At 46.3% G+C, this 23,352-nt stretch overlaps 1 protein-coding gene across 2 annotated transcripts in view; it reads left to right on the top strand.

The window, feature by feature from the left end:
* Positions 1 to 23,352, top strand: part of JMY (junction mediating and regulatory protein, p53 cofactor) — a 483,755-nt gene that overhangs the window by 324,660 nt on the left and 135,743 nt on the right. For both annotated transcript variants that reach the window (XM_086960737.1, XM_086960738.1), the window contains exon 9: positions 4,155 to 4,704. In XM_086960737.1, coding sequence (XP_086816863.1) covers positions 4,155 to 4,704 — 550 coding nt within the window. The remainder of the gene's footprint in view (positions 1 to 4,154; positions 4,705 to 23,352) is intronic.

Here is a 23,352-nt window from a genome sequence, read left to right as displayed (position 1 = left end):
ATTTTCGAATTTTCAGCGCGCAGCGGGGAAAACCGCTTGCGCGCATGGGGTTAAACATATGGGAACCTAACGACCTTTCCAGACACGGACAGCAGTGGTCCATGATAGGCATGATAATAGCAAAACGCGACATAGCACAGAAATGGGGAGCGGTAGATACCCCCACATTGACACAATGGTGCACAAATATGGACAGGGTCATGATAATAGAGAGGACAGTATAAACCAATAGAGCGTGTCCACGTAAATGGAATAATAAAACGTTAATAAATGGTTCACTGATTAACTCAAGGGAAAGAAGCTAACTGCCCGCCAGGCCGAACCCGCATGGAGGCGCTCTTACTGCCCTATCTTAAAAGCCCACTACTCACTTCTGCTCAACGCATATAAAAAGGCAATCCTCTCAGCCAAGACCGACTACTTCTCTGACAAAATACTCTCATCAGGAAACCAGTCCAGAGAAATTTTCTCCACCGTACATGAGCTGGCCCTGTCTGACAGAACCTCCCTAATACCCTCCCCTTCCCAAGCCCTTTCTGACTCCCTAAACAACTACTTTGTGGAGAAAATCGAAGCCATCAAAGCCAACATACCCCCCCCACTCCCCCCGGCCCCTGAACCCCCTCCCAATAGGTTCTATCTAGACCATATCCCTCAACTGACTAGAGAGACGTCATCTTCTCTAGCGGTGGAAGTCAAATCTGGCTCCCCTTCAGATGTTTGTCCAGCGCCCATCTTGAGAGAAATCTTCCGGGCTTGCCCTTCTCATCTCTTGACATTCCTGAATGACTCACTTGAGATTGGTACAGTCCCAAAGCCTCACAAATCAGCCATAATCATCCCCCTTCTGAAAAAACCCGGCGCTGACCCTGCTTCCCTGACTAATTACCGTCCCATTTCCCTTCTCCCTTACTTGGGAAAAATCCTGGAGTGCCACGTCGCCACTGTCCTCAGCTCTTTTGTGGAGGACAGTGGCTACCTGGCCTCCTGTCAGGCTGGATTCCGCCCTCGCCACTACACCGAGAAGGTTGTGGTTTCGGTCCTGGACAGCCTCAGGGAGGGAATGGACGGGGGCCATCCTCAGGCCTTGGTCCTCCTTGATCTGTCCGCTGCCTTTGACACGGTTGACCACTCCATCCTTCTCACCCGTGTCAGGGCAGCGGGCATCAGGGGGCCCCCCCTGGGTTGGCTCACCTCCTTCCTGAGGGACTGTACTCAGGCCGTCCATCTAGAAGGGTTTTCTTCTCCCCCACGTAAGGTGCAGTGCTGTGTTCCCCAGGTTCTTCCCTCTCTCCTCTTCTATTCAATCTCTATATTCTCCCCCTTATTTCTGCTCTACAACAACTGGAGGTCACCGTCTTCAATTATCCAGTTGATCTTTAACCTTTCACACTCTCCTGAATCTATCTCTAATTTCCAATCAATCATGATTTTCATCAGGGACTGGATGAACTTCAACCACCTCAAACTCAACCCAGACAAAACTGAGCTGGTTTTGACTGGTGGTGCATCCAGTCCCTGGACTTTTATGTTTTGGCCCCCTTCACTTGGTCCCCTCCCCTTCACCTTCTCATTCTGTTAAAACACTTGGGATCACGTTAAATCAAAATCTAACTTTGCACTCTCAGATCAGTATGGTGGTGTCCTCCTGCTTTTTCACTCTCCGTACTATCAGGAAAATCTCTAGATTCTTCTCTCTTCCCGCTCTCAAACTCATCATGATGGCAATGGTCTTATCACGGCTGGACTACGGTAACATCCTGTATAATGGCGTCCCAGCCTATGCTCTTCGACGCCTACAGCTGGTACAGAACCAAGCGGAACGCCTCATTTATGGCCTCCCTAAATTCCATCATGCCACCTCTGTACTAAAGAACTTGCACTGGTTGCCCATTAGGGAGAGGGCTCTTTTCAAACTGGGTTGCATTGCGTTCCAGGCCCGAGCTGGAACTGCCCCAGCCTTCATAAATTCGGCAATCTCCAGCTATACACCAGTTAGAGAGCTCCGCTCCTCTTCTCAGTCCCTACTTTCCGTCCCTCGCTTCAGGAAGATGAGGATGGGGGGGGGTGAAGTTTGCGGTCCTTGACCCCACTTTCTGGAACTCCCTCCCCCTCAACGTTCGATCTATCCCACTTTACCCTGATTTCCGTAAGGCGTTAAAAACCTATCTCTTCCTGCAAGCATTCCCAGCCTAGTCCTCCCATAGCTGCTATTTGGGTTCTAAAAGTCCTTAGCGCCAAGAAACCGCTAGGTAAAAGCGCGCTCTATAAGTGTTTTTAAATTCAAATTCAAATAAGATATGGACCCCGTGGAACGTTTTCAGGGGGGAAATATGTGAACCTCTGGAGGAAGATGACGCATTGACATCAGAAGAGGAGGGGGAAGAAGACTAGGGGGCGTGATAGTGGGGGAAGGGGTAAGGAACCAGGGACATAACCAGATGCATGAGTAGGAGGGGGAGGGGAGGGCGGGCGGATTAACCTAAAACATCTGATCGCTATACAGAATCGCCCAACTGTGAGGGAATATGGTAACGGCAGACTAAGTGGTCTCGGATCTACTCACAAATAACAGACGCTCGACGACTGCAAGCCGAATAGGGGATGTGCACTTGTTACTTGTATGACTCATGACCGAATGTGGTAACTTCTTGTTAATACTGTTTAATGTTATAAAAATATAAAATCGGACCTACACAAATCCGCATTCTGAACGTGAACCATATACACACATTGATTTATAACGTCGCCATACCCACGGGTTGTCGGCACGTGGGCTGTGTAATCCAGATATTATTGCATACATGAGAAAATGTTGCGGCCGGCCCCAGGTGTTGTAGGCCAGAAGCTGTGTAATTTTTAATGTCACAATAAAGGTCTTAAAAAAAACAACAACAAAAAAAAACAAGGATAATACATGGAATTAAATAATGTTCATTTTGTCACTGTCAGTGTAGTATTTTAATTTTCATTAAACTTTACACGTAATGATTTATGCAAATGTTGTTACTGCCAATAAAGCACTTCACAAAAATATATATATATATATATATATATATATATATATATATATATATATATATATATATATATATATATATATATATATATATATATATATATATATATATATATATATATCTCTCTCTGTGGTCCAGAAGGATTAATTGCTATTTATGTGACAAAGGGCCACTCAACATAACATTCAACTTCTCCTCAATGCTCAGGAGGAGAAGATAGATCCAAAGGTGGTGCTTCTGCACATTAACATTGGCCTGGGCACAAATAGGTACATGCTGGCACTGTTGTGGCTAGGGCTCTTGATTGCTGTTGGAGGATTATCTTGAACCCCGACCCAAGAAGGAAGGACATAGAACTGGACATGTGTGGTCTCTCCAGTCCTAACCTCTGTAATGGGAAATTCATAGACTGAAATATTTACCTCTGATACTGAACAATGTTTGTCTTTGGATCATGTGGTGATACTTGATGAGTGTTGTAGGGTGCAGCACAATAATTTATGACATAGTTTGTGTTATTAGAAGAAAATCTATGAAACAAATCTTTTAAATTGGAGCACCCAGGACCAAAGATGTACAATGTTGACTGGGGTGAGCTGCGAGACCATACCTGATCTTGTGATCACAGTCGGCCACAAAAGGTGCTTAGGTACGGGTCTGTTGTGCCACGTAGGATAACTTTGTCTTTTAGATTTCCATTTCTTCTATAGGCAATATTTTCTTTTTTCTACACAAATGTTTAACACTTGATCCTTCAAAACAGTCAAGACGGAGGTTTTTCTCCCCCTGGTTATCAGTCTAGTTTCCTACACCTGCTCTCCTTCCTTTAACTAAATTGCAGCTGTCCTTAGTTCAAATGAATTTATAGGTTTGATGTAACTTACTTGACTAAAATGAAATTAAAAGATACATTGGATTATTTTTTGGTGGTTGAGTAGCATGTCTAATGGGTAAGTAGCTTTTTCTTTCAATTGACTATATTTGTCTCCTGTGCTAAAATCTAATTCATGTAAAAATGATGCTAAACATCCATAGTAATAGTGAAATGATGTAATGTTTTCTATCTACGGGATGCTATTGCTGTCTTATTGAAAAAAAGATGTTAAAAAATATATATGTAATTTTTTATTTTAGCGTTACCCAGGGCAGGTGATACTTAAATCAACAAGATTGCGGTTGGCTCATTCAAGAAGGAAAGGTTTAGCATATTCCATAGACGAACCACAGTCTCTCCAAGTAACCAAGAATATGCAACAAGCAAATGAAAGGGATCAGCCGAGAGAGGTTGCCAGTGCTTTAGAAGTTCAGCCACTTGGGTGTCTGCCACGGCTGGAAGATGCAGCATTACCTCTTACCTTCATTACCTCATTGGATCCTGAAATGACTCCACTTTCTTTTCCGAAGGAGGACAGATTGGAACCAGAGTGGGAAACATGCAGGCAGTCTTGTCCTCCACCTCCAGCACCACCCCCACCACCACCTCCACCCCCACTTCCTGCGAAGGAGGACCCTGACGATTTTGTGGAAAAAGGGGTCAGTACTGTGAAAAAAGAAAAGGTTGACACTGTGGTTCTAAATTCCACAAGTCTACCCTCAGCACATCATTTGGACAGTGGTCAGCTTCTTAATGCTAGAAGAAAATTAAAGAAGACTGAGGCTCTCGAAGGTGGGCCACGTAGGAGAGGTAAGAAAATATTTCTTTCACATAGTATTATGAATGACAGATTGGTTTTCTTTAGCATAAGGGCAGAATTCAGCACACTGAAACACTTGAGACCTAATTTAGAAGAAATGTGCTTGCCTTTACCTATTCCGATATATATCCCATCAACTGTGCACTCCACTTGCTTCCTTGTCAACCACATTCTTGAATGGTTATATAAATTGATGCATGTTGTGTGATTAAAATTCTAGACCAGAATATTTTCAGTGCTAAGCAGCTGTACTATTTTGTGCACCTGGTGGAACCGGCAAAAGTACAAATAAGCGGAATTTAGATCCCCCTCTGGTGCTTGTAGCAAGTAGATATTGCTATTAAGGGTCAGCGTACATGCTATCCAGATGCCAATCCCAACTTCCCAGCTCATTTGCCCACCCACTGACATATAACATTACAGTGCTAATGTATCATCAAGTTAAACTAGACATGGCAGCTGTGGAAAGGTAAGTACAGCCATCTCCATGGTGCTTGGGACATTGTGATGTTAGCCCAGTGTTATGCAAATTAGTAGTGATGGCTGATTCTCTGGTATGTCGCCCTGTGGATTGTTTTATACACATGTTACACGCCCTGGTGATCTGGCAAAACTTGTATCGTGGATGCATTGCACTGCATGAGGGCACCTTTGGGCTCACTCTTACACTCCCAACACAGTGACACTCTGGGTAGCATTCTACCTATTATCTGAATAGGGCTGTAGATAGAAGGGGAGCATCTGCCACGTCTTCCTCAGGCCACAGCATACGCTTGCAGTCTGTTGAGGAGAGGAGGATGTGAGCTCCCTGATCTGATTCGGAGTATTGCAAAATTACTGCTTGATCCATTCCATAAATCTGTGCCCACAGACTTGTATACATTATTGTGTATTTTCTATCATTCAGTTTGAACCAAACGGGGCGACTTTTCAGCACCAGCACGGCATCATTCACTCTGCTGCATGCTGTTTCATGTATTTCCCTTTGAAAGCAGTCACGGCGACCTTTCAAATGCTATTTCTCTACCAGTAAGCATTTATATAGCTTTTGGGAGACCTTACATGCTAAGTCTCTGGGGCGATGACTTATTTATCATACACTGTGAGGGAACACGTTTGGATGCGATTTCAACGGACGCACAGTGACAATTGCGTTTGATCTATTCTTGGGATTGTCATAACCGCATACCTAGCTCGCAATTTATCATTCTATGGTTCGGACCCACACGACCATTTTGTGGTAGTTTGTCACTTGCATGCCTTTTTTGGCATTTCTCACTGTGAGGTGATACTGTTATCAACTATGGAAGCACTTTACTTTTGCCACGTGCTTGAGATGTTAATCCTACATAGAACACTTCTGGGTGCCTTTCAAGTTGGACATGGGCCTGGTGTAGCCTCTTAACAGTTTCCCAGGAGTCTGATACCTCTTGTGAACGCGGCTGCCCCAGGCACACATAAATGTGCCCTTTTTAGACCACTTCACCACGACATAAGGCGCACTTTTGGTATGAAGTCATGGTACTCGGTGCACATTCTAAGTTATTTTGAAGTTGTGGTGATATTACTTAAGGTTTGGCTAATGGTTGGCCTACCTTGTATTTACTTTGTCTTGAATTCATCAAGACCATCATTGGTGAGTGGACTTATCAGAGTTGCCACTGCTTTGGTCTTAAATATTAAGTGATTGTGCTGTGACCTACTTTCTCTGCTTCTAATCACATAGGTATGGTAGTCTGATGATGACGTCCTGAGGAGACCCTTATAAAAGGGTTGGGGTCTAAACGATGCCAATATGCCCAATTGATTGATATCTGGATTTATACCCTAAGGGTGGACAAATTCCTTGAGCCTCCTTTTTAGGTCACGCCTGGTCAGCGCATGCAGAAGCTCCACCCACTCTCCGCCCATATTTTCCATTGGCTTGTGTCATTGTCCTTTGCAAATGCTGGCTTCTGATTCGTTAATAGGCTTGTTAGTCCCACCCTGTCTTCATTTATTACCTTCTACGACGACTGGCCCTTTTACTTCTGTTGTTACACAGTAGGTCTTATTTAGTCTCTAAGCCCTATTTTCTTTAATCAGTTTCTTCTACTGCATGCACGACCTGCTTTCCTGCAACATTCAGCGCGCCACGCATGCTTTCACTTTCCAAGCAGCCGGTGACAATGACAGCCTCTTCTTTGAAGTGAAATAGGTCTTGCATTTACAAGAGTTTAAGCTATTGGCATTGTAAATGACAATGGCTTTTACTTACGTGTAATTTATCAAAACCGATAAATAAAAGCCATTGTCATTTAAAATGCCAATAGCTTAAACGCTCGCAAATGCGAGACCTATTGCAATGCGAATTCTTGTTATTCTTGTGAACTCGAATGTACACACGATCACTGGGCTCACACATTGTCTTTGAATTATAATGATTGTTGTTTGTGGAACGACTTTATGCACACTGCGTCGTTTGCACTATGAGTTCACACTGTCACTTATATATATATATATATATATATATATATATATATGTGTGTGTATGAATATAATACATATATAATTAAAACTTACTTGGTCCAGTACTTTATTGATTTATTCTTTTATTAAAGAGTTATGATGATTGTTCTTCCAACAATGCATATTTAGAACTGTTGTTGACTAATTAAGTTAATACATTTAATAATTCTGGTTGGTGTTTAGAAGCCTCTAGTTGCTTTATGAGGTTTCTTGACTTCAATGAGTCCAACCCGATTGTTTTTTTATTACTTGATATACCCTAGTTAAGCAGTATTTGTATGGTGAAGTGATGCAATATCATCCCAGTATGTCTGTTACACTTACACTGCATCATTTGTAGCAATGGGATATTTTGTGGCTAAAGGGGTCACTAATTGCCTAGGGGAACAGTGTAGGAATGGGTTTGGGAAGTTTGCACTAAAAGCAAGTGGCAGAACAGATTTGTGTGTCTTTCATTCCAATGCAACAGGTCACCCTTTTACACAAGGTAACAGCACACAGTAAGACGACAACTGTTCTAAATGGTAAGCACCTCCCTTTTCTACCCAGTAATATTCAGGGTCTAACTAACTCACAAAAGGTGAGACGGGTGCTGGCTTATGGAGTGGATGTCGTTTTGCTGCAGAAGATACACACACTTGGACCCAAAACGCCATCTATAAGTTGTACACCAATGCTCTACCAACTGATTCTTTGCATCATTAATTTCATGCTGTAGAGAAGTCTGCATACAAATTGGCGTGGCAGCAGACTTCAAACTTGGACTAATGCAAACCAACCTGGAGGGCAGACATCTACTGCCACTGGGGACATTGCTAGATAGTCAGATCTCCTTAATTAATTCCTGTTAACCTAATGTAGATTTGCCTATCTTTTTTTGGTACAAAACTTTACTCGCACTGAAAGAGCAATGAAAGAACTAACAACCTGGGGAGTTCCATCATTAAGCATCATTAACTTGCCATGCTCACTTTCATGCCTCTCCTTTGTGAAAGTTGAGATTATCAAATAATGTCTCAAGAGCCAGGCTGGTAAATAGTTTGTTTTATTTGAGTCAAAACATGAGATACCTTATGCACGCTTTTCACTGTAATGCTTAAATTGACCGGAACTGGAAGCAGTCTTGGTGGTGTTAGACAGTGAGAAGGAACTCAACTCTGTGGAGTGGTCATTTTTATCAACTACACTGCCCCAGGGCTGGGCAACTGTGTACTCAAAAGTATTGCTATATTATACACAAACCCTACGGCCAATTTTGAGAATAATGATTTAGTTCCTGACATATTGGACATCAATGAATGGGTGAGCGGGATGCCCTCTCTCCCTTCTGCTCTTCATGATTACAGTGGAGCCCCTTGCATGCTACATAAGTGAGCTTCAGATCCATAGAGGCTTGACATTCGCAAGAATCATTGTAACTATGGTCTGTCTGTGCAGGGTTCTAGCTGTATGCCCCTGAGACCCGCCCATTCCTTCCAAATTTGTGTTTCTGGGTACACACTGTTGCCACGTATATTGGCCTCTCCAATCACTTTGCCCATATCTCCATGGGAAGGACAGTCATTTCCTTCCAGGCTCTAGCAATGTCCCGCTTGTCAACAATCAAACCCAGCCAAAGTAGCGCCCTTTGACATAGGGTGCCCCCTCTAGGTCATCTGTGATGTGAAGAAGGATGAGTCAGTAGTCCCAAAGAATATTAAGGCCCAGCACCCACTCCAACTGCTTCAGAACTCTGTTCTCCGTGAGAGATTTCAGGGCAGTACCAGAATATGTGGGTAATGTCAGTTATCACTCCTCAGACAGTTACTCGCAGCTAACAGGCCCATGCCATGTAGCCGGGATCTGGTGAGGTAAACGCGACCGAACAACTTAAGTTATATCAGTCTCAATTGGGATGCTATCACCGCCTCTCTGGGGGCCTCCACCGCCTTGTCGTATTGAGTTTCAGTTAGCCTACATACGCCGCAAGTAACTTATTGTCATAGGATAGAAGTTGGCACGGAAACTGGAATACAAAAGACATTTTTATTAGGACCCCATGGGGTGGTGGTACATTCAAACAGCACCCTTCGATAATGCAAGAAGTATCACAGAAGGCATGTGGTTCTTTTATACATATCCACTAATGTGGAAAATGGGCTGCACACACATAGGACGGTTTTATGTACATATAAGGACATTTGTTGGACACATCCAGCATGTGGTAGAAGTTTAACAACTTGACCAGTTTGGGAAAACATCTTTCAATGGTGATCGATTAATAACAGATGTGGTTCGATGGCGCATGCGCGGACCTCGACCTCGGGCTAAATATAGCCTGTTGCTGGGCAGACCATGTGGCCAACTGGCGGAGAGGTAGGACAAAGAGCATGGTGACCACAAAGTAGGTCAGTTACTCAAAATGGAGGCCGTGAATATGAAATGGCCTCCGAAAACCGGTCAACATAACTCTGAAACACTCGTAGCTTCAGCGAATGCTAACACTAGCTGCTAATTCACAACAGACGATCCTTTTAGCATTTAGCTGGAGCTACCTCCATATCTTGAATAGTCCTGCTATACTTCATTTATGTCAATAAGCATTATTTTAGCTATTTCTTGGTTCATCATTTGCTGAGCCTTTATCTCAGTTATATTTTTATTGGAAGGGATGCATGCAGTAATACAAATGGAACATTGCGTGGGACCGCACTGCAAACATAAGCAAAGGATAAAGAATATAGCAATTATTGCGCACAGAATAGTCAATAATCTCCAACCCCAAGTAGTGAGCAGTGTCCATATCCAACCCGAAAAAGTCCATGTACCTTTCCCAGGATGAATTTCAGCAGCAATTTTATGCAATTTAGAAATTGCTCCTTATACCGAGGGTGAATTGTCAGGTACGAACACACAACTACTTCCGATAATGCAGCATGCACCTCCTCGATCAGCTAATATGACATCTAGAACCATTCGGTTCTGGAGTGCTACAACCTGAGTAATTTGAAGCTCCTCAGTAATATTCCCTAATGCCATAGCAGTTTGATTAGCAACAGCTTCCACAATACGTGTTAATCGTCTTACTTTCCTACTATTCAAAGCAGCGCCCGCAAAAGGAAAAATGCCTAAATTAATATCAACATACTGTTGTAGTGATGTGTCTGTCTGGTCCACATTATCTATGCTTATAGTTCTCTTAACTCTATTTACAACCAATTCTTGGAATAATACAAAGTTTTTATGATACATTTCCGGTGCTATAAACACCGGGGGCAATAAAAATGACACATAACATATTCCTGACCATCCCATTGGAAGCTGGTGATAGCCTCTATTTCCACAGATAAAGAATGTATTATGCGACGTCACAAATGTAATATTCCATCAAATGCCAGAACGGTAGTGCATTCACTTTCCCCAACTGGAATTGTTCCCTCATTTTTAATACATAGTTCTGCTTTAGCTTTAGAAACAGAGATTACAAATAAATCAGTCACATTTGTTGTTCTTGTCTTGGTAAAGATATGTGGCGAGGAGGCATTGTCCGTTCGGTATTCTTCCCGCTATAATCTAGTCCCTTCCGCTTGTGGGTATCCATCTTCATCTTGATGACAAACTTGGTTGAGGCGAAAAAGAAGCCCACTTTTTGACTGCCATCTTAAGGTGAACAAAAGTGCATACCAAGCATAGCAGGAACCATTCTGGAAAAAAAGGGAGAGGAATAATATGTGTTCCTCCTTCCTTTTGATGACCTGGTAACATTCTGCACACCCAACAGTTTGTAGTGTTCGTAGTATTGAGCGTATAATGTAGCATCTGAATGAAAGTGTTATGTTCGAGGCATGTGGGCTGCTGAATTCATATCTGTGCATAGATCGCCGCCTAGTGTTGGGTCCGGATGATTGCACATTGTTGTCCTGGAAGAGTCTTCGAAGTATCACGAGATAGGTGGCTCCTCCCCTGGACTACAGTGCGCATGGGCATCGCCTCCATCCCCAGATTGTTTTTTTCCGCCATTGGGTTCGGATGTGTTTCGGTTCCCTCTGTCGGAACCGATAGTTGTTCAACTTTTCTACTCGAGACCAAAAGGTCTTTAGGCTGAGCGTCGGTATAGTTTCGTTCGGGTTTCTTGTCTGACTCTCAGCTCCGAACTCTTGCTACCCTTCCGCGTGCTCTCGGCGCGGACGGGCCTACACTACACTTCTGCTATGGAGCGGACTCCGTTCAAGAAGTGCCCGGTGTGTAACTCCAAATATCCACACCTCGACGTGCACCCCGTGTGCAATAAATGCTTGTCACCGGACCATGACGAAGACAGCTGCATGGCGTGTTCGAAATTCCGGTGCAAGAAAACTCTCGAGATTCGTCGGGCCGCTAGGCTCCAGGCCAAGTTATCGGCTACCACGGCGCCCCCACCAGACGACATATTCGAAGAATCTGTTGGAGACGACGACGACGTACAAGTTTCGGACTCTAGTCCCGCGTCCGAAGGGGATGCCTACGACGCGGGTGATGAGGACTTTGACGAAGTCGCCGACGAGGTAGGGGACGACGATCGGGCTATTGCCACCGTAGGGGATAGCTCGGAGGAGGAGCATCCCCAACCAGACTCAGGGGTGAATCCCCTTCATACGGCCCAGGTCGAGGGATCGCCTTCGGGCCTTACCCAAGACCTCGTTATAAGTCCAACGTCCCCGCCTCCGGGCCCGGTCACGGACATTTCTGAGGCGCCACTCCCGTTGAAGAAAACGAAAGTGAAGCCATCGGGTCACGCTCCCTCGGTTTCGAAACCGAAAGTGAAAGTTGCGCTGGGGCAGAAGGTTCTGGAGGCGTCAACTTCCCAAAAATTCAAGATGGCCGACTTGAAGAGCCACGCCAAAATGGCCGACCCGAAGCCCTCGGGGTCGGCGCCGAAGGCGAAGTCGACCGACGCGGCAGCGTCGGCGCCGAAGATGGTCGGGGTCGAGGACCCGAAGACGGCTCCGAAAAAGCGTCAGGGCGACAACGCGACCCGGGCTCAGCCGGCGCCGGCCCTTGGGGACAAGGCGCGGGAGGTGTCGGCCCCGAAGAAGGTGCCTGCCATCGACCCGACTCCCAACTCGGGGAGATCGCTCGAGCCGGTCAGGCCCTCTCCTGCCTTAACAAAGAAGGTAGCGGAATCCCTGCAGTGGATACGGAAGGACGATGTGGTTCCCGATCCGGACACCGTGGCGCCTAAGCACACGCCGAAGCCTGCGAAGGCGCAAACGCCGATCCGCTTTACCCTGCCGCCAAAGTCGACGCCGAAGGCTTTCGCCCCGAAACATGGCGGGCCCTCGAAGGAGGTATTGACACCGAAAGCAGCCTTAGTGGTGTCGAAGCTTCGGCTCCAGCCACTTGCTGAAGAGGAGCGTCGAGAGGTCATCATCGACGCCAATACTGGGAAACTGTCTCTCCTCAAGAGAAAAATCACCACTGAGCCGGTGTTGGAACATTTTCGGATCCCTCTCAAGAATAAGAGGGACTCTGCGGAAACTTCGGCCCCGATAGAACCTATGTCTCCACAAGCCCTAGGACACTCGCCAACGCGTTCCGCCGCAGGCGATGCTGACGAGGAGGACGCCGAGTACAACTATCCGGCGTACTCGGATCCGGAGGAGGAGCACGAACCTTGGTCGGCCGGAGGCGACCCGGAGGACCCGCAGTCGGGCCAGGACACGCAACTTTTTGCGGCCAAGACGTCACCGACGGAGGACTCAGCGGCCTTCAACGCTCTGATTGAGAGAGCTGCGGCTAACCACGATGTCGAGCTGCACTCGGACCCTGTGGATGTAGACTTTTTATTTGACACTTTCTCAGTGGCCGAAAAGTCAGTCAAAACACTGCCAATGCTTAAGGGGGTGCTAAAACACGCAACGGAGGTCTTCAAGGAGCCCACCCGGGCACGTGTCATCAACCCTCGCATTGACAAAAAATATAAGGCAGCGCCCTCGGATCCAACATACATCAAGGGACACTTGCCACTGGACTCGTTGGTTGTATCCAACGCTCGGAAGAGGGTGAACTCGCAGACCACTGGTGACGCTCCTCCCCCAGACAAAGAGTCCAAAATCTTCGAGGCCTCAGGGAAACGAATTGCTGCACAGGCAGCTAATATTTGGAGAATCTCAAACACACAGGCCCTACTTGCACGCTATGATAGGGCTCATTATGACACCTTAGAATCACTACTGCAACACTTGCCTGACCAGTAAGAGGAGGCAGGAGAAATGCTGATTCAGGAAGGAAAGCTCATCACAAACGCATCCATAAAATGTGCGCTGGATGTGGCCGATACAGCCTCCAGGGCAATCAACACCAGTGTGTTGCTTAGACGGCATGCTTGGCTTAGAATTTCAGGGTTCAAGCCCAATATTCAAACGACAATACTGAACCAAACAGTTAACCCTGACCACCTGTTTGGCCCTGAGGTGGATGCGACGCTGGAAAAAATGAAAAAAGATACAGACACTGCCAAGTCTATGGGGGCCCTCCAGTCTCAACAGTTTCGGAGTGGTTCCTTTCGCCGCTCCAATTCCAGAGGCACCTCAAGGGGTCAGGCATCGCAGTCCACACAGTATTACAAAAGTAACACCCAAACCTCATACAACAACAAGGGTAGAGGTGGCTACAGAGGCAATAACGTCAAGGGCAGGGGACGTGGAAACAACAGCTCCAGGTCCACCACCGCCAACAAGCAGTGACGTCTTGTCACTGCCCCCCGACCATACAACACCGGTCGGGGGGAGACTCCAGCAGTTCCTGCCCGTGTGGAAATCCATCACCACGGACAGGTGGGTCAAGTCTCTTATCCAGTACGGTTACTGTCTGGAACTTACGTCCATTCCACCAAACATACCCCCAAGGAGCCGTCCTATGTCCGGCGAGCACTTGACCTTGTTGCAGCAGGAAGTTCTAGTCATGCTGCAAAAAGGGGCAATAGAGCTCGTTCCATTGCAGGAAAGGGGAACAGGGGTTTACTCCCTGTATTTTCTAATCCCCAAAAAGGACGGATCCCTCAGGCCCATCCTGGACCTCAGGCCCCTCAACTGGTACATTCTCTCGGAGCACTTCCATATGCTCACGTAACAGCAAGTGCTCCCTCTGCTTCAGCAGGGGGACTTCCTGGCTACGCTGGATCTGAAAGATGCATATTTTCATATCCCCCTGCATCCTTCCCACAGGAAGTATCTCAGATTCACGATTCAAGACCAGCATTACCAGTTCAGGGTTCTACCGTTCGGGGTCACCACGGCGCCAAGGGTATTTACAAAGTGCCTAGCGACTGTGGCGGCGCATCTCCGTCGCCAGAACGTCCACGTCTACCCCTACCTGGACGACTGGCTCATTCAAGCAAAGACAGAACAACAGTGCGTCGACCATGTGTCACGCACCATTCATCTCCTGCACGATCTGGGATTCTCTCTGAACTACCCAAAGTCCCATCTCCAGCCCGCCCACGTGCGACAGTATCTGGGCGCGACAATCAACACTCTGGCAGCCACTGCGCAGCCAAATTCAGTGAGAATCGCCAGTATCCAGGCGCTGATCCAACGATTCAGACCCCAACACTCGCTTCCAGCGAGGGTGTTCATGCAGTTGATAGGCATGATGGCCTCCTGCATCTCCATTGTCCCGCACGCGAGACGACATATGCGTCCGCTTCAGGAGTGCCTAGCACGTCAGTGGACTCAGGCTCATGGGCAACTGACAGACCTAGTGTTGGTGAGCGGTCGGGCATACACTTCTCTGCATTGGTGGAATCCACAAAACCTTTGCAAGGGCCGACCATTCCAAGAGCCTGTGCCACAGATTATCCTGACGACGGACGCCTCTCTCCAGGGATGGGGAGCGCATGTACTCCAGTACACAGTGCAGGGACTATGGACACTACAGCAAAGGAAGATGCACATCAATGTGTTGGAACTGATGGCAGTCTTCATGGCCTTAAAGGCGTTCAAAGTACATCTGTGCAACAAAGTCGTGTTGATCCGGACGGACAACATGACGGCCATGTACTACATTCAGAAGCAGGGAGGCACACACTCTCCACAGCTGTCTCATCTGGCTCAGAGCATGTGGAAGTGGGCCATTCAGAGGAACATCTTCCTTATGGCAGAGCATCTCCCGGGCAAGGACAATCAGATGGCGGATCTGCTCAGCAGGCACAGCCATCAAATGCACGTGTGGGAGATACATCCATCAGTACTCCAACCGTACTTCCAAAAGTGGGGTCATCCAGAGATAGACCTGTTCGCCACAAAGGAGAACGCAAAATGCCAAAGCTTCGCCGCCAGGTTTCCACACCCGCAGTCACAGGGCAATGCGATGTGGATGAACTGGTCAGGCAGATTTGCGTACGCTTTTCCCCCAGCACCGCTGATACCGCTGGTGGCACGCAAGCTCAGGCAGCACTCGATGACTCTCATCCTGGTTGCTCCAACGTGGGCTCGCCAACCATGGTACACCACGTTTCTGGAACTCTCCGTGGTACCGCATCAAAGGCTTCATCTCACTCCCAACCTTCTGACGCAGAGCCATGGCGACATTCAGCACCCAGACCCGCAACAGCTCAACCTGGCGATCTGGCTCCTGAAGTCCTAGAGTTTGGCTACCTCAATCTTCCTCCCGATTGCATGGACATCATTCGAGAGGCAAGGAAGCCCACTACTAGAGCTTGTTATGCGGCTAAATGGAAGAGGTTTGTCATCTACTGTGTTAACCACAATATTGACCCGCTAGATGCTTCCATTCAAAACATCATTGGTTACCTGTTCCACCTGTATCAATGCAATTTGGCGTACTCTTCCATCCGCATTCACCTGTCTGCTATGGCAGCATACCTCCAGAATAGGCAACACCTGTCGCTCTTTAAGGTCCCTGCTATCAAGGCTTTTTTGGAAGGACTCAAGAGAGTCATTCCGCCAAGGACCCCACCAGCCCCAGAATGGAACCTCAATGTGGTTCTTACAAGACTGATGGGTCCTCCCTTCGAGCCACTGCACTCTTGTGAGCTTCAGTTTCTAACTTGGAAGGTTGTGTTCTTGGTAGCAATCACATCGCTACGGAGGGTTAGCGAGCTGCAGGCGCTCACCATCCAAGAACCTTTCTTCCAGGTACATGCCAACAGGGTTGTGCTCCGCACTAACCCTAAATTCTTACCCAAGGTTGTATCTCAATTCCATATAAACCAGACAATTGAGTTGCCGGTGTTTTTCCAGAACCCAGAGACGCTGGCGGAGCGGATGCTCCACACCCTTGACGTTAAGAGAGCCTTGATGTACTATGTAGACAGGACAAAAGATTTTCGCAAAACCAAGCAGCTTTTCGTTGCTTTTGCCACACACCACAAGGGAAACGCTATCTCCAAAGCGGGGATCGCTAGGTGGATCGTGAAATGCATTCAAATCTGCTACGCTAAAGCTAAGCGCACTCTCACTATCCCACCAAGGGCCCACTCCACCAGGAAGTTGGGGGCCTCTATGGCTTTCCTAGGTAACATTCCCTTAGAAGATATCTGTAGAGCAGCCACATGGTCTACCACACATACTTTCACTAAACACTACTGTGTAGACGTGCACTCCAAACAGCAGGCAGCTGTTGGTCAGGCTGTTCTCAAGACACTTTTTCAGACTGCTGCAGCTGGCACGGGCGGCCGCCGCTAATGGAGGGACTGCTATGTATTCTATGCACAGATATGAATTCAGCAGCCCACATGCCTCGAACTGCAAATGCTACTTACCAGTATGCATCTGTTCTTGGCATGTAGGGCTGCTGACATTCATATCGCCCACCCTCCTCCCCGGCGCCTGTAGCAGCTGCAGTGTTCATTCATATGTATATATATATGCTCATAGCATGGTCATCACTCACATACTTCACTCCATCTCTGCCAATGGCTAAAAACAATCTGGGGATGGAGGCGATGCCCATGCGCACTGTAGTCCAGGGGAGGAGCCACCTATCTCGTGATACTTCGAAGACTCTTCCAGGACAACAATGTGCAATCATCCGGACCCAACACTAGGCGGCGATCTATGCACAGATATGAATGTCAGCAGCCCTACATGCCAAGAACAGATGCATACTGGTAAGTAGCATTTGCATTACATAAGTCTGTCTGTGCGTTTGTTCATGGTATGGAAGACTAAAATGAAAGTGCTCAGGAGGAGCGGGAGTAGTGACAAACAAATATTCTCGTGCTGGGGCCACTGTTTCTGCAAACCAAGCTGTTGTTGCTATGACCATCATGGTAGCAGCAAAACCTAAAACACAAATTATCTTCTTGTCCTTCATGTTGACAGCAACATGAACAAATTTGTCTAGAAAGAACTTAGCAAATGAGCGCTGAGCCCAAGGGGCAGCCGTTGATTTCTTCGCCGAAGGTCAAGACGGGTGTTACTACACTAGGCAAGGCTTATACCCCCCCCCCCCCTTGCCATTTCGGTATTCCGTTTCACTAACCCCGGGCGGTAGCTCAACCAGTCTTTTTCACAGCAGATTCTTTTCTTGGTCTCAGATGAGTATGCGCAAGGACGCTGTTTATCACCGTGTGTCTGCACTAAAACTGACATTTTACATAAAGTGTAAAGACCTTCGTATAATCTGGTGTACCTAACACTGGTGCAGAACAAAGAGCATGTCATAACTGACGGAAGGCATTCTGACATTCATCTGTCCATGATAGGGGAATCGGGGTGGCTTTCGCTAAAAGTGCTAACAACGTGTTTACAATATGTGAAAATCCTAATATCCATTGTCTACAAAATGAAGTCAGACCAATGAAAGCACAAATATCCTTCTGAGTGGAAGGCACTGGTGTATCTAATATTGCTTGAATACGATCTGGTGTCAGTGCACACCCCTCCTTAGACAGAAGATGACCTAAGTAGGTCACCTTCGGTCTACAATATTGCAATTTCTTCTGTGACACTTTATGGTGGTGCGTGGCAAGGAAGGAGAGCAAGGATAAAGTACTCTCCTCACATTGTTCAGGCGTGTTGGCTGCCAACAATAGGTCATCGACATTTTGAATGAGAGTCACTCCTGTCGGTAGCTCGAAAGAGTTCAGCTGCCTTTTCAATGCCTGACTGTAAATACTTGGGCTCTCTGTATAACCCTGAGGAACTCTACAAAATCTAACGATCGATTATTCAAGGTGAAACTGAATAAATATCGGCTATCAGGATGAATAGAGATCGAAAAGAAAGCGTTCTTCAGGTCTATAACGGAAAACGTAGTTGCTGTGGGTGGAACCAAAGTAAGCAGTGTAGTTATATCAGAAACCTCAGGATATTAGGGCACCACAATTTTATTTACCTCCCTTAAATCAATGATAAAACGATAAGTCCTAGTATCAGTGTCTTTCCTTAATATAGGAAGAATGGGTCTATTGCAGACATTGTATGATACTTCTTTTTCTACAACTCCAACCTCAATCAAATCTCTAATAATGTGTGTCAATGCTTCTTCTCCTTCTCGTGAAATCTTATTTTGTGCCACCCTGGGCAACAAAGCGCCCTCCTTGACACTAATATGCACCGGGGGAATAACCATCTGCCCTACATCAGTATCAGAAGTGGCCCACAAAACACTTGGGAGTGAAGCTAATGCAGCACCTTCCTTAACAAGACATGAACTCTCAGCCATAGGATGATTCTCATTCAAAATAACGCGCACCCCTTCAGGAGAGCAGCGTATCGTAGCCCTATAGTGTTTTAACATATCAAGACCCACAATATTGTCTGGTGTATTTGGAGACAGCAAGAACGGACAGGGAGCTGTAAACTTATCTATGTGGAATGGAAGTGGTTGTGACAATGGGCTAAGGGAAGGTGTTCCATCGAACCGTATCGATGTAATTGGTGTGCCAGACCGGGGAGCCCTCGGAACCAATTGTTTAGGCAAGGCGCTACGAGTAGCTCCTGTATCAACCAAAAACCGATCAGTAGAACCCAAAACATGCACTGTAATATATGGACCTTTCTGATCTACTGGAATTTCAACCGATTCCATACCCCATCCTAGGCAATCCTATGCATAAGCAACATCTTGAAATTCGGGAGGCACACAATCCGATATTTGATACTGGTTCCGCCTATCAAAGGAATTATACCCATCTTGTCTACGCCCACTGGATTCAAACTTAGCACGATCATTCGTACTCCCTCTAGGGCCTGAATATCCCATTCTGTTCCTAGATTGGCCTCGGCCACGTTGGTTTTGCTGGGCACGCAACACAGGACAATCTGAGATCCAATGCCCAAACTGTTTGCAGTACGCACACTGATCTGCAGATAAACCAGGACGAGAATAAGGCGGGCCATAAGACCCACGTCTGCCCCTATAATTTCCTCTAGTAGGTGGGGCATAAACCTGAGCATCATAACCTTTGTCTTTAGATCTTTGGTCTTTTTATCTTCATTTTCTTTGGCCTCTAACTCCTGCCGCTCATAATACTGAGCCATAGTTAAAAGGGAAGCGGGAGACGCGGTGTTCCACGAACCTTCGCAAGCTTTCAAGCGCTTAACAATTTCCGGTAAAAGGTTCGCTACATATTTATTAACAAACAGATGTCTACCCGCATCATCTGTTAATGACTGTCTACTAAAATCATCAAAAGCTTCCTCGAAGCGCGTAAAGAAATCCGACACTGATTCATCTGCCTTCTGTTTACACAAAGCTAACATAGTCCAATCAATCTTTTTAGGCGGGATGAGTAATTTCAATTTAGTCAAGATAGCTGCTGGAAGATCTAGAATTACTTTACACGGTATATGTGCAGGCTCCCTATCTCTATCCGCTTGTTCCAGATCATTCCAATCTCCCCCCAAATTTACTCGATCATCAGTTTTACGAATAGTCCGCCACATATCAGGGGATAATATTAACCCGAAAAATAAATCGATGTCAGTTAATGTCATGACACAGGAACTAATAGCACCCTCTACTTCTTCATAAAAGGCTGCTGGGTTTTTCTGCGGATCAGGTAAAGCATTCTTAAGGGCCATAACATCCGCTCTATTCCATGGAGTGTAAACCCAATTATAAATAAAATAACCCTTTGCATCCGCAGACAGTTTATTATCATCCGTCCCATTGCCTTTAGGAGTAATATACAAAGGTGCAGCTTCCTGCATTGGTTTTGTGTGTATTACGTGACTCTTATCTGATTCGAAGATAGAAGCTTCCACTTGCTCGGTTGGCGACTGAAGTGCATCTGGATCCGCCGCCTTCTTCTCCTCCCGTAGTTGCGTTGCAGAGTCCCGTACTTTAATCAGACGACGGACAAAATCGGGTGTCTCTGAGAGAACAAAAACAGCATTACGCAATTTCTGATAATCACCTGCTACATCTTTAGATTCCAACACAAGCAAATATTTCCTAAATCGTTCAATAACCTCTTCAGCCAAATGTTCCAAAAAATACAACTGCTCCTATTCTGACCACCCTTTCATACCCGTTAAAACATCAGGGGCAGAAGCAGTATTAAGGCTAATTTTTCGAGCGATGGATCGTAACTCAGAAGCACGGGAGGCAGAAAGCATGGAACGGGTGTCCCGCGCCTGGTCCCGATCGTCACAGGATTCTCCGGCGGCCGAAGGCATTGCATACGGTGGTGGAGAACGATCTAATAATGAAAAATCATCGGCTATATTATTAGGGACAGGGTAAAGAGGGCGTCGAACAGGGAATTGACCATTAATCTGCAAATTATGCTCCCTTTTCTCACACTCTTGTTGCTCACTTATTTCTTTCTCCTTTAGCTGTAAAGCTTTGACATGGGCAGCCTTCCGTTGCTCTTTATCAGCTAAGGCCTGTTCACGCTTCATTCGCTCACGCACCACTTTCTCCCACATACGAACACAATCAAACATATCTTGTCTAGACCGACGCTCAAACAAACACTGCTCCACGTACTGAACCTTTCGTAAATCAAATGACCCATGCATTGGCCAGCGTAACTCAGGATCCTTTCTAGTATATTGATGCCATACCGTGCTATACATTATGGGAATAAGTCCAAATTTAACATGCATTTGCCTATTAGGTGTCCCCTTTGGGGGAGCCGGCTGTGATTCATTTAATCGTAAACTGGTACCACTACAAACGCAACACCTCTACTGAAGTGTGCTAAGGACAGGTATGTCAGAAATATTTCAAAATATGCAATAATATACAAAAGTAGCACTTATAGTATTTCACATACGTTGTGCCGTTCAAATAAATATAAGATCAAAGAAATATCTTCACATTACCTGCCTATGTGAGGTGCATTCCACATATGATGCAAAACATAGATCCAAATGTTAGCTAACGCATACAGATTTAAAAAGCCACAGTATGTGTCAATAGACTACCTTACCAATCAAAAACTTACCGATCATTTCAACCGTCCAGCTTCCAACTGTCAAGTTCCCGAACCGACTAAACGGTCACTGCACAGCAACCCAACGATCGAGATCTCAGTCGAGGACCGGCGCCACCTGGAAGGCCAGATCGGAAAGAAGGGGAAAACGCCGCAGATGCCAAGACTCGGGTCTCTTCTGGCAGCGATCGCGTCCGGGGCGAGTTTCCAATCCTTCATCTCGGTCAGTCCTTCGGGCATCCGAGTTGCAGATGAGTCCCTATTCGGGCGCCAATTTGTCGTATTGAGTTTGTTAGCCTACATACGCCGCAAGGAATTCTTATTGTCATAGGATAGAAGTTGGCACGGAAACTGGAATAGAAAAGACATTTTTATTAGGACCCCATGGGGTGGTGGTACATTCAAACAGCACCCTTCGGTAATGCAAGAAGTATCACACCGAACAGAAGGCACATGGTTCTTTTATACATATCCACTAATGTAGAAAATGGGCGGCACACACATAGGACGATTTTATGTACATATAAGGACATTTGTTGGACACATCCAGCATGTGGGAGGAGTTTAACAACTTGACCAGTTTGGGAAAACATCTTTCAATGGTGATCGATTATTAACAGATGTGGTTCGATGGCGCATGCGCGGACCTTGACCACGGGCTACATATAGCCTGTTGCTGGGCAGACCATGTGGCCAACTGGCAAAGAGGTAGGACAAAGAGCATGGTGACCATGAGGTAGTTCAGTTACTCAAAATGGAGGCTGTGAATATGAAATGTCCTCTGAAAACCAGTCAACATAACGCTGAAAAACTCGTAGCTTCAGCTAATGCTAACCCTATAGCTGCTAATTTACAACAGCCTCACTACAATCAGTGTCATCCAACTGACACAGCTCCACCTCCCATGCCCTCCTCACCACCACCATTGGGTCTGGTAGATTACACAAGAACATTTATCTCAGGCAGTTTGTTTTTTAAGGTTTATTAGAAAAACCTTGGCTTCTTGATGGGAGAATTGACTAAAGGACAGGTAAAAGTGTGTGAGGAAGCTGCAAGTAACAAAATAACTGTGTTCCATGCATATCATATAGTACCTGTAGGTCCTGAAACGACTGTAGAGTCCCAATAAAAATCACGTCCCCCAGTGTTGAAATACTATGGTGTCCCAGGCAGAGAAACCACTCAAACCCACAACCTGCTGTTGTTGCTAATGTCAGTCTGCCAGCCCACCCAATGGTTTTCATAGCTGTAGTCCAAACCCCTCCTGAGGTACTAGAGTTTGGCTACCTCAGTCTCCACATTGAGTGTTGGTCTATCTTCAAAGAGCCTGGGCGTCCCACTACTCAAGTCTGCTGTGTGGCAAAGTGGAAGAGGTCCGTCCACTACTGCCTACTCAAACACATTGATCCACTCAAGCCAGCAGTGTAAGACATCATTTGCTAGCTGCTTTGCTTGCAAATGTCAGGCCTGGCTTACACTTCTATTCATTGGCATTTTCCTGCAGTGGCAGCATTCCTACGGAACAGGGAACTCTCGTTATTGGTCAGATTCCTCGTCAAAAAAGGCCTTTATGGAGGGACTTAAGAGGGTTGTCACCGAGGTTACCCCCAGCCCTGTCCTGGAACCTCAATGTAATCCTCCCTAGGCTCATGGGAGCTCCTTTTGAGCCCCGTAATACTCTCTCCAGTTTCTGTTCTGGAAGGTAGCACTTCTAGTCACAATTACTTCCTTCAGGCATGTGAATGAGATGCAAGATCTCATG

This window comes from Lissotriton vulgaris, chromosome 3_1, assembly GCF_964263255.1.
Source record: "Lissotriton vulgaris chromosome 3_1, aLisVul1.2, whole genome shotgun sequence".
Taxonomy (NCBI): Eukaryota; Metazoa; Chordata; class Amphibia; order Caudata; family Salamandridae; genus Lissotriton; species Lissotriton vulgaris.
Note: the sequence above shows the minus strand (reverse complement) of the source record. Positions and strands in the feature narration are given on the sequence as shown.